A 14,027-nucleotide genomic window follows, 5' to 3' on the forward strand; every position below is an offset into this window, starting at 1 on the left:
AAGTTCGCACGTCGGTAGCGTTGTTGTTTTTGCGGACAAACTGTCGGGAAGTGCGTGGTCCAACTGCCTGTGTTTGAGTTGAGTAAGCTCCTCCACCATGCAGGGTCTGTCAAAGCGCAGCAAAGTAACTGTCAAAAAATATTACTACGAAATGCAATATTAATAGGTTGCTTTAACAGTCTTGCAAAGGCGCGTGTGCGAAGCTAACCGCAGAGTTTGTACCGTTGGCGCGTGCAGTAATGATATCCTCAACTGTCCAGCTGTAAGTTTGTTAGCTTTGACAGCTTCACTTGATTTAGGAAGCCAGCTAATGCTAACCTGATAGCCAGCCTCGGACCAGCATGGCTCCACGCATGGCCCCAAAGTTTGTTGTAAGTGGCTGTTGTGTTTTTTCTGACGCAGACTCATCCTTGGATAACAGCGAGAAAGAGCTTTACTGCCTCGCTGAAGCCGTGAGGCTCAGCAAAGAAGGTGAGGAAGTTACTGATGGATACTTAACGCTGTCACTTACACTATGATGGTTTGTTATTGTTTTGTTACATGCTCTGCAGCATTAGGGTTCCAGGATATTTCTGTTTTTAACCTCTTGTCACAGAAACCACCATTGCTGGGCATCATACATACTTTTACATTACTAGTTTTTTTTAAATGCATACTTTACTATAGAAAAATTGTGTCTGTATTACAAAGCTGTATTACAGTAAGTATCCTGTAACTATTGATTTTCTTTTGCCCATGAAATGTCAGAAAATTGGGGGAAATGCCCAAAGTAATTTCCCAGAGCTCTTTGAGATTGCTTGTTCAGCTAACCAGCTGTTCAAAAGCAAAATATATTCAGTTTAGTTTCATACATGACAACAAAAAAACATCAGAGAAGCTGGAACCAGAGAATACTTTGCATTTTTTGCTTGAAAAATGATTATCAGTTAATTGTATTGATTAATTGATCAATTAATTGTCTAATTGTTTCAGCTCTACCTGAAAGACACAACACAACACAAAATATGATTACTTGTTAACAGTATCAAATATAAACCAGTAGCTGTTATGCTGTGATACTTGTGACACAGCATTAGTGATGTAACCTGAGGTCACTGGATGTTTTGGGTCTTTGAACATCAGGCCAGGTGAAGTTGTTAAATGCCATACGTATTGAACTTAAGCAAATCTGTTGGAGATAAATGAATATAGCTGGAGCTCAGGGGTTCAGATGTGTTTTCAGTATTACCTGTAGTCTCTCTCAACCTGTTTGATAGAAATACTGTACAGTATCAGCAGCAGTCAACTAGAAAGTGCTTGTACTGTTGTGTGTTTTGGTATATTTATATGTATGGTCTATAGTGTGTGTTATACTGATAAGACGTGTCCTTAATGGGTAAAGCTTGTGTATGGCTTAAAGTCTGTCTTATGTATTGTCTTAGCTGTGTTGCTTTTGTGCAAGAATATAGTTATATAAATCATATGTATTTTGAGGGGGTTGTGGGGTGCCCCTAAGCAGTGAGTAGGTACCTCCACGCCCCCAACCCCCCAGGGACAGAGCCAGAAGAGTTCCTCCACACCTCACAACATATAAATACCCACAGGACCATGCGCTGCACACTGACACACTTGAGTCATCACTGAAAGTTTGAACGTGTTGCAGCCCTCGTACAAACACAGTGACACACACAGAGCCGGGGAAACTCTTCTCACTCTCCCTGGTCAAATACCGACACACACACACACTCGCGCTCACTCACATGCCTCATCTTCCTTCCTCAGAGCCAAACTGGAGCAGGTTTTTTTTCTGAATTGCTGATCAGTTGGCAACATGACACTAAGCCCCGCTGAGAGTGATATGCACACAGACACCCATAAGCCTCACAGGGAAGCACGTCTTAAATGCTTTGTTTGTAAATTTGTATCTAGCAGAGAGTAGTGTAATTCATCGTTGATTTATATATTAGGCTACATGTTTAATCACTTGACACTTCAGTGCACACACATATTTGTAGCTAGTGAGCCCTGGTTGGCAGTAATTGGTGTGTGTGTGTGTGGTGCAGGACATGATTGGTATCTATGTCTCTTTCTCGCTCGCACACATACACAGTGGAGATGATGACAACCAACAGCAACTTTGTCGGGCTGGCCGGACAGCCACTGTCATCATCTCGCTAGAAATAGGCAGTGCTGTAATGCTTCTCTTTGTATGTTTACCACTGTCTTTAGTGGGGAGGGCAATTTTCAGGAACATCATGTCATTATAGCGATGCTTTAGGTGATAATTATTATAGCCTTCTTTGAGTGTATTAAATATTAGTGCTGGGAGGTATGACCAAACATTTGTTTCCCTGTATTTTTTTTAAGATTCTGGTGGTTTCACAGTATTTTTTTTATTTTGTTGCATGACTGGGCCTTTTAGGTTTATATTGTATTATTTTACTGTCAGGAGTACGTATAGAATATAAAACTGGCAGCGTGATTTAGTAAATGTACAGTTATTAGTGTTATAAATTGTTACAAAAACATGCAGCAGAGGATTTTAAATTCAAAATTTAGTCATTTAGTAAATGTGGTTCTATTGTTTGCATTTAAATGATTTGTGCTGAAATAAGTCATATTACCCTGTCAACGCTTGAATGCAGTCAAATAAAATGATGCATACATTTCTTGTACTTTTTGCAAATGCTATAAAGCAGGGTGGTTTCAAGATCCATGGCACCATATGAAAGATTGCCAGAGTGAAAACTGCATGAAAGCAAAACAGTGTAAAGTCTACATCAAAAACCTTAAGAGCTGAAAAGATTAGTCAAAAAATTAATCGGCAACTATTTTGAGAATTAGCTTTTTTTTTTTCTTCATCTTATGTGATAGTGAACTGAATATGACTAATGCCACCTTAGGCTTTAGGAAATTGTGACTGTAAAAAATAAATCGTTGACATTTTGTAGACCAAACAATCAATCGATTAATGGAGAAAGTAACATGCAGTTTAATTCATAATGAAAATAATTGTAAGATGTAGCCCTAAAAGCCTTTAACATATTGTCAGAATTGAAGCATAGTCTAAAGTAGAGGGAATGTTTGACAAAAAAAGAAGTAAATGAATCAAACCCTTCTGATAAGCTATTGGAGTGGAATGAGCTTGTCCTTGTCAGTGTATTCAGTCTAGGTGTTAGATTGTCTAGAAAACTCTAGTTTCACATTTTGTGATCTATCAGTGAAACCATTCATACGGTTTGTAATCCATAAATGGCTTTATGTAATAGTTTCTCTGACAGGAGTTCATTTTCAGCCTGGCTTTTATACCTGATGAAACAGATGTGTGACCTGCCTTATACAGTAATAACTTGGGAGAAGTAACTTTAAACTTTTCTTTTTTAAATGAAGATTTCTTGTAGTCTGGCTATCCCCAGACCAAGCTCTTTTAAGATTGAACATTAGTCTGGGGAGTCTGCTCTGTATTTTCTACTGCACAAGAGGTGTGATCAACAGGCATAGTTCACGCGATTGGATAGTCCTTCAACCAATCAGACCAACAATCTGGGTGACGTAGCAGCGACAGCGGCATCAACGGGTTGCTGCGCTTCGGTGGCCAGCTTGTTGAATGTCAACAAGAAGCTGCTTGGTCGCTTCTCTATCGTCATCGTGTTAAACCCGCCAATAGCGCGCCAGGTGGATAAGCCAGTTTGTGATTGGTTCCCAGAGATTTGTAACTGAAGCAGGATAGATAAACGTACAGGTTCCCAGCCTGAGCTGCAGGGCGAAATCAAATCGCCGGCAGATCGGGGTGGGTTTACCCAGTCTAGATTTCTTGATCATAACCCAGCACATTTGTTCAGTTTCTCCTTGTGACATGTTGCTTTATTACTATTGCTAACAGGTTTGCTTACAACAACAAAATGACTTGGGATTGTCTTTATACAAGATCCTAAAAACATCTTCAACTCTATAAGATTAACTCTGATTTAGGTCTCGGAGAGTTTTGTGAAAATGGAGAGAATAGTTGAATTTTGTAGCCTGGGGTCTGCAACATTATCTGCAAGCCAGCTGCTGGTAAGCTGGTAAGTTTACTCTATTAGACATTTTGGTGCAGTACCAATAACTATCTGGTGTGCCTGTTCAAAAAACTACTTTGAAGCAAAGCTGTTGCTGCCTGTACTCTCCTCTGGACGGTTGAAACAGTGATTATTCAGAAGTGGCTCCTATGCCCAAGGTTTCCCCTAAGTTGGTTGATTATAGGTCATTTACTCAGTGAAACATGTTGCTGTTTCTTTGCTACAGTTGCATTATTACTTTCTGTGGGTGTTAGTCAGCGAGACCTCAGTTTTCTAGAGCAGGGCTGAGTTATTTGATGTTCTCTTTTTCTTTCCATGTTGATTTTTTTTAAAGAATTTTCTTTGGTATTTTAGGCCTTTATTTGTGACAGCTTAGACATGAAAGAGGGGAGAGAGAGAGGGGGAATGACATGCTGTAAAGAGCCGCAGGCCGCGGCCGTGGCGAGGACTGAGCCTCTGTATATGGGCGCGCGCTCTACCAGCTGAGCTACCCAGGCGCCCTACTCAGAGCTTTTAAACCATGTTTGTTTACCTGTAAGTTTTTTTTGAAGTTGCTTTCCAAACTGCAGTTCATCAATGGGAAGTTGATTTATTACTCTAAATGTAATCCGTGTCCAACGATTGATTGTTTTAGTAGCTCCAAACATGTTTATTCACCAGTGACTGATTGTTTTTGTAGTTCATTTTAAGGCCCGTCAGTCATTTGGCAGTGTGTGGCAGTTGGCTTAAGAAACACACAATTCAGGCTGCAGAAACAGGCTACGCACTTAGTTTGCATTCAACTTGGCAGTTGCAGAGGAAATTGCATTCTTGCTTTTTTTGCGGTACTCCCACTAAAGTCCTTTGCATATTTTATTTTGGCTGGGCTTTCTGTGTAGTTTATTACACAGAAAACGATCACAGGAAAGACACAAACTGTGGGGATGCTAAGCAACCTTTTGAGCAGAAACCACTTGGCAGCAGTGTTTTCCTGGCTCTGTTTAACTGCTCGCATTACAAAGTTATTAACACTTGTCATTATAGTCAACAGGTTGATAATATTAAAAAGTAGTTTTTCACATGCAGCCACACCTTTCCACCTCACCTTTGTGTTTGTATTATAGCTCAGATCAGGCCCGTTTCAGTCAAGTCAAAAACGAACACTGCAGTTTATTTGCTCGTGAGGGAAAGCAGTTTCTGGTCGGCAAACAACAGGAAGCAAAGAGTTTGAATTGTTGCTTAAATCCAGCAGCATGGTTAGAAATTATGGCCATGGAAAATGAGTGAGAAATAATCTCTTCTTTTGTATTGACAAGGTGAACTTGTGCAAAGCATCCTACTGCTAACTGCTTCAGTGCAGCTGCTTGGCATCTAACGGTGGGCCTGATGTGAAAGCCTCTACCTCAGCAGCTAATATCAGTTAGCGCTTTGGTATTACTATCTTGCTCTTCATTCGATTCATTCTCATTACCCTTCTGTATTTATTTAACTGTAATCTTTAATCAGTATTAACATTACTCCAAAGTTATAAAATATTCCTGTGTGTGTGTGTGTGTGTCCTTGAACAGTATGTATGTAAACACACACACACACCCAAGCACAAGCTCCTGTTGTCTACATATTTGTATGATATACCTTTGACCTTGAGTAACACACACACACGCTGATGGGCCTGAAGCATTTCTTCACAAAACTTGCCATGCACCCACACATTCTCCAATTTTTCCCTTGCAAGCTTTCACAAATGCACACATCTAAACACACCCCACCTCCCCTCAATAAATCTGGATTAAGCCCCATGCTAATAAGTGCTGTGAATTCTGTCAGCATAGCTTGTTTGGGTACAGGAAGCTTAGCCAAAGAGATAGTGGTTATTTTCCATTGGACATATTTCTATCAATCTTCAGTTTAGTTTGGTGGGTGGGGCATCTCTTTTAACTCCTGGCACAACGTTGCTGTATGCTAGCTAGAACGCAGCATGCTAGCGTGTTGGAAAGGATTGACTGTCCTTTCTGTCCGTCTCTTTATGCCCGTCTGTTTAGTGATTAGAACACACATTAGCATCTGTGTTTCTGTGGAGAACAGTTGGTTATGATGCTCCATGTCTCTGATAATTGTGACTCTCATTATCTGAAAAGCAGCTCCAAAGCTCAATAATAATGTTAAGCATTATGAGCTTCAATTTCTGGCAGTTTTATTGGGGGAGTTTTAGAAGCTTTTAATGTAATTAAAGTACACAATATATTTTATTTGTGTTCTTTTTGTCTACTCTTTTGTTCTACACAGTTCTCAGTTGTGAGGATTTTCTTACCTTTTCTGTTTTGTATCCTTGCAAGTTGGATATCTTTGCACTGAGAGTTACTTTGGATAAAACTGATACTGAACAGTGTGATAAAGTGGTAGCATTGAGCACCTGAACAAATTAGCCAATTGGTGTCTTTACAGCTCAATTAAGTTTTGCAAAAACATACTGTTTTCCATACTGTTTGATTTTTTTCTCTAAAATGTGGTCTCTGCTATTTATGTCATTCTCAGAGATGCTTGTCTGCAGCCAGTTTCCAGCACTGGAGGACTTTTGTCTTGTTGTCTGCCATGTCTGCAATCAGGTGGTCACTCCTCATGGCATCTTCACACACTATGGTAAGACACATACACAGGGCATAGTCACACATATAAACCTCAGGGCGTAATCATACACTTTACCAAGGTACACACACGTCCACATCTTGGGGAATCTCATGTATCTTTTCTATTTATCCCTGCAGGGCACTTTGAAACATAATCGACCTACAATTATCTTCCACACTAATAAACACCACTTGGTTATACCTTCTAATACTCAGCAGGCTGATAACTGGAAAACACTAAATAATTTACAGAATAATGGACCAGATGTAGCATAGTGGACAAGCTTCTTTTTTTTTTTTATCCAAGAAATAAGTAAATGGACACTGCCAATTATGAGAATAACCATTTCGGCTCTTAGGATTATGCTTTTGATATCATTTGATATTCTAATTCTCTACTTTCCTGATTTAATGTTACAGATTTTCTTTTCAAACAGGGTTGGAAAATTAATTTGAAAAATTAAAATTGTAGAAAACAATGCTTTTTGGGCCCAATACATATGATACGCACACACATTGTTCAGCTGCATGTGCTTTATATACCTGTAGGCGTACTATCATTTCATGAAATGCAATATTTGTTGCTATGGAGACTGTAATCTTCAACAAAAAAACCTAGTTGATAGATCTGGTTGAGTTGTTGCTCTGCCACTATCAGTTATTTGTACATTAAACAAATACAGTATTAAAATGTATATTGAAATTAGAAAAAGGATGGATTTTTTTTTTTTAAAAAGGTTAATATATATGTAATAGATAGGAGGCTTTATACATTCACCTTTTTAAGAGTATTTGTTGTTAAAGTGGTAACACTGTTGATCCCAGCTCTCGTTGGCCCTCCACACTGTCCGTCTACCTCTTGTTTGTTTTTGATTGTGGCTCCACTGAGCGCGCTCGCATCGGGCTGCTGCTTCCGTCTGTTGGCGGCACGTGCACCACCCTGAGCTGTCTGATTGAGCCTAAGAGGTGGAGGGGGGGGGCATACACACACACACACACACACACACACACACACACACACACACACACACACACACACACTTCTCACTGAGTGGAGAGAGCCCAGTGGAGTTTCATGCACACATTCTCACTTTCTGTTTCTCAGCAGAAAGAGGTCAGTGGTATTGTGAGAAACACAGACACTCGCACACTCACTCACTTATAGACTCCTGGCAGGCGCTGTTGTTTTGTCCTGTTTCTTTTTTTTTGGCAGCGTTTCTGCTTGCTGACACGCACACAGAGTCGGTAACAACAGGTCTAAAACATACTCATGCACACACACATACACACACAGTCAGGAGTGGGAATCTCCTGAGAGCTTCTCCATAAAACAAAGCTATCCGCAGGCCACAATATGATAACAAGCAGGCTTTGAGGTGAACCAGCAGGCCAAGTTGCAAGTCGTATGTGTGAATCATTTTCATCTTGTTTCATCATATACTTTTATATTTCTTATCATTTTAACTATAGTACAGTGATCTACACACACAAATGCTCTGTGTCATGCCATGAAAAATGCTCCTCCTGACTTGCTGCTGAGTGGATTGCCTCTAGGAACTGGCCCTGTCAAGATTTTCTTGTGATGTTTTATGCATTTCCTCCCATTGTTGCTCATTCCTCATGTTACTGTAACATCCTCACAAGTATAGTGCCATTGTTCCCTGCTGGGGATTCTACTTTAAATGTTGTGACCCTGCATTTGTATTCATTGCAAAACATTGGCCTTGTGTATCCATCATGGGATCTGCTTTCATGCTTGACCTGTGCGTTGAATCAGCACTGAGGCCTTACATATACAAATATGCATGCACACACACCCACACAGAGGAGGAGGGGGTTGGCTGCTTCAGTGGTCAGTGGCTCTGAGTTATACACACCCCTTTTGTTGTTCAAGCTTTGCTGTGTGTGACGAAGAGAGTAGTGACAACTAGGCCTGCACGATTAATCGTTATAAAATCGCGATCTCGATTCACCCTGTTCACGATTTCATTTTTAAATAACTTTGATTTTTTTTTTTTATTTAAAAATGTTTTTTTTTTTTTTAATGACTTCGATTCTCATTTAATTTTACCAGCCAACTGCATCACAAACGCTACTACTTTCTTCTGTGAGTTTTAAACATAGACTGTATAAAAAAGGTTTTAAAGCGCTCCCAAGCTCTGCAATGCTCTCCCTTCTCTTCATTGAAGCCTCGATGTTTACAGGCTTGTGGTGATGCGCAATGTGCTATAGGTGCCAAAAAAAAGTTTGGTACTGCCAATTTGTTTTGTTTTGTCATGGTTCATGTGTGCAATAAACATTACACTTTGTGAGAAAAAAAAATTGTGGCAGAGAATCGTGATATCAATTCTAAGCAAAAAAAATCGTGATTCATATTTTTCCCCGAATCGTGCAGGCCTAGTGACAACTTAAGCTTGGACCTGTGCTATATGGGTGTTAATATATGCCACGTCTTCTATTCAAAAAGGTTAAGATAAACTGTATTTTATACATCAGAGACTTGTTCCATTTAGTGGATTTGTTTATTTAAAGTAAAGTAAAGCAAGCATGTATATTCTTAGCATAAGTGGCCACAGTGGGATATCAAATAAATCCCTCACACTGGCAGTGTTCGTGCCATGATCACTCCCATGAGCTTGTAAAGAGAAAATGTGCAGACATTTTCTGAATGAAGATATATGATTTCACCACTCTTTTAAGCAATGTGGAAACATTATTGAAACTGTATTCATATTTAAGTGTTTCCTAAGGGCTAGTATAATTAGAATGAGTTTATTCCAAAGAGCATTTCATATGTTGGTACATTTTGGGCCCTGAACACCCTGACAAATTATGGATTTTAAGGGTCACAACTGATGATCTGTGTGTGTAAGTCATGCTTGTGATGCTGTGTGTTTGGACAAATCAACGCACCATGCTGTTCAGATATGTCAGTGTGTATTCCTTCCGATTCTCTCATCTACTACAATTTCTTCTCCATTCTTTCAGTCTGTCTCCGCTGCTGGTGGCCTGCTGTGTGTGAGTAAGTCGAGTGCACGGTGAAAGGGTTGTTGCTGTTGGTGGTGTCTGTCTCTCTCTCTACTCGCCTTCCAACTTTACTCTGTAGTAGTGGTGGATTAATTAAGCTCTGAGGCAGATCAACAAAAAAAATCCTCTGTTTCCTTTCGGTTTTATTCTTCATGCTTCGCGGTGCTTCCCTGTCTTGAGTTTATTGTTGTGTAACAGTGTGTGCCGGGCCTGTGGTGTAGTTGTTCATGTCACATGATGTTTGTCTGTTGTTGGAAAGTTTTGCCCTTAACAACAGAAGTTCTGATTAGTTTAGTTGACTGGTGTTGTTGTTGCTCATTCTCCTGTTGTGTTATTGCGACTTGGCTGTGTGAACCATTAGCCGAGGCCCGGGCCAATTAAAATGCCAGCTGCTACTTTACATCAAGGTAGTTTCTTTGCACTTAAATTTGTATGGCATCAAAAGAGTTTTTACCCCATCTGAGAACCAAAAGGAGAGACATTGCTCAGAAGTCATTATCTTCTAAGATAATTGATCATTTATCAGTTTCTTTTCTAGACTCTTAATACATAATAGTATCTTTGCAAGAGTAGTTCGCAACCTTTTTTTAACCATGACTTCCCTTCATAGTGATCTTTTTTCATGGCATCTCTCTATGCTTACTGTCTGATTTTTAGTTTAATAATAATTTCATATTGGTTCTCTCATATTTAAAAACATAGTATAAAAGTGTAGCTAATGTAAATGTTGCTTTGTTTTTATGTGGGGATTGTGTTGTTTTTCACTTACATTTACGAAAGACCTAGACATGCCTTTATTATTTTTTTATTTTTTATAGATTTCCAGTAGTATGTGTACTACCTACTGGTTCCAATATAAGCTTCATTGCCTTTGACTCAGTATTTCTAGATATCCTGAATGATTTTGAATCTTCATAATTTCTCTCTGACTCTCTCCCCTGCTCCTCGTTCAATGTAAACAAACCCAGCTGAGCTCTGAGAGCCTCTGCTTCTTCATCACGCAATGGCTCCACCCACAGGATGAGTCAGCAGCCAATCGGCAACCAATTGAGTTTATCTCAGCATTGCCATAACAACAGGCAGGCAGGAGAACGTAGTAGTGAGGGTGCCCTTGTGGTCGAGTGGCTTAGTGACCTTGCCTGGGCAGACATCCATGTATTGTAAATCAGGACAGTTAGCTCCCAACTGGCTCTTTACTCACAGGAAGAGCTCTGTTACAAATAAGTTAATTATGTCTTACTGTCGATACATTAGCTGTAAAAGGTTTTATAATTTTGGTTGGCCCACAATTTAAGCTGCCCATAATTGTTGTTTTACTTTTACAGTTATAAATCTAGTTAGCCAAGCAGTACCTTCACTTTTGTCATTTTTCAGAATTACTTTTTTTATTCAAATTCATATTTTTTTTGCTTCATACCGCATTTAAAAACTACATAGAGAATGAATTAAATAGAAAAATGAACAGGAATCCAGAGAATCTAAGAAAAGCATGCAACATAGTTTGAATAGCTGGTTGAGTTGGAAGTCACAGGTAAAGGGTTTATTTGGCTTGGCCAAAGGGCACATATCATATTTCTTAAGATTCAATGTTTATATTATTCCTGCCTGGAAAAATAAAATGTGGAAGAAAAAAGTCCATTGCTATACAGGGCTCTAGAGTGCGACCAAAATTTGTAAGGGTGCGACTAAGATTTTTCCTAGGTCGCACCGGTGCACCTAACGTCCTCGCATCCGCTGCCTCTCTACGATCGAAGCAATGTCGTTTATATCGATATGGTTTAATGTTACATTACATGACCCATTCCTTCTGTAAAGCCGTGCCTGTGTTTGGATCTCTCCTCTGCGCAGCCCCGCCCCCATTCACGCACACACGGCTCCGCTGCTGCTGACATTTGTCTACAGTTTTAATTGTTATAAACATAGCTGTATATTGTTAAGTATGAGAGGGAAACCTGTATTGGTACCAGTGTTTCCGCTGGTAACTCTCTGTTATTGCGGCCTCCACGGCGAAAAACACATTAGAAGTTATTAAATGCAACTAACTTCAGTTCGTTGAGTAAGCTAATAGGGTGTGAGACGGAGCCTGCTGGACCTGGGCGAGAGATGTGACCCATGGCCAGAATATCAGAGTTCATAAAAATGCAGCGCAGTGACGATACAGACATTTCATAGCCTACACAAGACATGTGTAACGACGCTGACCCGCCAAAGCGCATTCGAGCCGTGCTGGACCCATTCATAATGAGTCAGCCGTCACTCTGTGAGTAGCATACGCTTCAGTCCATCACACTCTCCCTCTCTCCCTCTGTCTCCCTGTCTGTTTTTTTTTTTTAAAAAGACTTAGGCCTTTATTTTGATAGGAAAGCTGAAGACATGAGAGGGGGGAATAACATGCAGGAAAGGGCCGCAGGTCGGAGTCAAACCTCTATATATACCAACTGAGCTATTCGGGCGTCCTCTCTTTTAATCAGTCTGTTATTGTTGTTGAAAACAAGTGAAGGAGCTTTCTCAGAGATATATATTTTTTAAATATATCCTAGGCTGTTTATTTCATGTGTTGCAGCTGTATATTTTCAAACTGGGAAGGAAACCCTGTCTTTGCATTTTATTTTAATCACAATCTGTTTTAATGAAAGAGCTTTGACTTAAAACTGAACATTTAGCCCACTTTCTAAGAAAATACAGAGCTATATATCGTGTATCGCCATTCAGCGTTAACGGCGACGCAAGGAAAAATTTGGGTGCACCTAAATTTTGTGCTGGTGCACCTAAATAAAAAAGTTAGGCGCACCAGTGCAACCACGGCAAAAAGTTAGTCTGGAGCCCTGCTATAGTACAGCTTCATTGAACTGTACAGTTGAGTTGACTAAAATGGTGTGTAAAAATGAAAAAGAATGTGTGATTTAATGTGTGAAAGTATTACTGTTGTAGCTGCATACCTGCAAATGTGGCTCTGGACTTTGATCCTGCTACTCTGAATACAGCTGTCTCCCCGGCCCTCTGCTTCCACTGGCCTATTTACACACCTGTCACATGCGTGCATGCACACACGCGCACACACACACACACACGCACACACGCACACGCACGCACATTCTCACATATACTAATTTGCAAAGTATGCTCATGTATACATACTGCATGTAGAGGCATATGACTCTAATATGCATGCAAACTTCTTACAGTATAGCCTATACCTTGGACAAAAACGCATACACTGGCAGTATATAAGTTTAACGTGGTATCATACCCCCATGCACACACCTGTTATACTTATACATGCAGTGGCTAATCTCTTCAATACACACTTTGCACACACATTGTACACACACTCTCCCTCAGTCACCTGCAGTACACTTTCATGTGCACTCATGCACTCTGAGCAAACACACAGGGTTGGTCAGTCTGTCTGCTCTGTTTGTTTTTTCTCCAACTTGCTGCTGTTACTACTACACTCATTAACTGGGTTGTAGAACATTGTGACACACACGCTTCACACGCACACTGAATCCCTTATGCTGCTTACTGAGTAAAGCATGACATCAATGCTACTTGGTCAAGAAACATTCTACAGGTATTTTGTAGCACTTTAACATCAACCAAATATCTTTAAATGAATAGTTTGACATTTTGGGTAATGTGTGTAAACACAGCTTAAATGTCTGTGCGACTGAAGCTAGAGCTGACCAGCTTAGCTTCGCAGAAAGACCGGAAACGGCTAGCCTGGCTTTGTCTGAAAGCAAGAAAATGCGCCTGCCAGCACCGCTGTAGCTCACTAATTAACACGTTATAGCTCATTTGCTTAATCTGTACAACAACAAACAAAAAAAATGACACCTTGTGGTTTTACTGAGGTAATAGGACTATTTCTTGGCAAGGCTATCCGTTTCGCCTCTTTGTGCAAAGTAAAGTTAACCGGCTCCTGGCAGTGGATACACTCTATACACTCTACTCTATTTACTCTACAGACATGAGAATGGGTCAGTCTTCTAATCTAACTCTAGTCAGAGTTGGATTATCTCCCTCATCACACTGGATGAGGGTGAGAGGCCCCTTTGCTCTGTGTCCTGTACGTGCCCTCAGATGCTATGATAGTTGCACAACAAGACAATAACAGGGTGGATGACGTTAATAAAAATAAATAAGTAAATGAAATAAAAACAAATAAACAATAAAATTGAATTGAAAGTACCTAAATAAATCAAATAAAACCAACAGTACAACAAAAGTATATATACAAGTAGGTAGTCAGATAAGATCAAAGCGAAAGCAGGTAAGGGGAGATCCAGAGATATAATAACATAAATCATCCAGCAAAAGTGTTCCAGTCTAAAGCATATCTCGCACAACCGTTTTT

General features: G+C 40.0%; 1 protein-coding gene across 1 annotated transcript in view; it reads left to right on the forward strand.

The window, feature by feature from the left end:
- atxn7l1 (ataxin 7-like 1) overlaps positions 1 to 14,027 on the forward strand; it is a 30,552-nt gene that overhangs the window by 167 nt on the left and 16,358 nt on the right. Inside the window, exons 2-3 of the mRNA XM_078243235.1 lie at positions 403 to 471; positions 6,552 to 6,656. Coding sequence (XP_078099361.1) covers positions 403 to 471; positions 6,552 to 6,656 — 174 coding nt within the window. The remainder of the gene's footprint in view (positions 1 to 402; positions 472 to 6,551; positions 6,657 to 14,027) is intronic.

Source organism: Sander vitreus, chromosome 23 (genome assembly GCF_031162955.1).
Source record: "Sander vitreus isolate 19-12246 chromosome 23, sanVit1, whole genome shotgun sequence".
Lineage (NCBI taxonomy): Eukaryota > Metazoa > Chordata > Actinopteri > Perciformes > Percidae > Sander > Sander vitreus.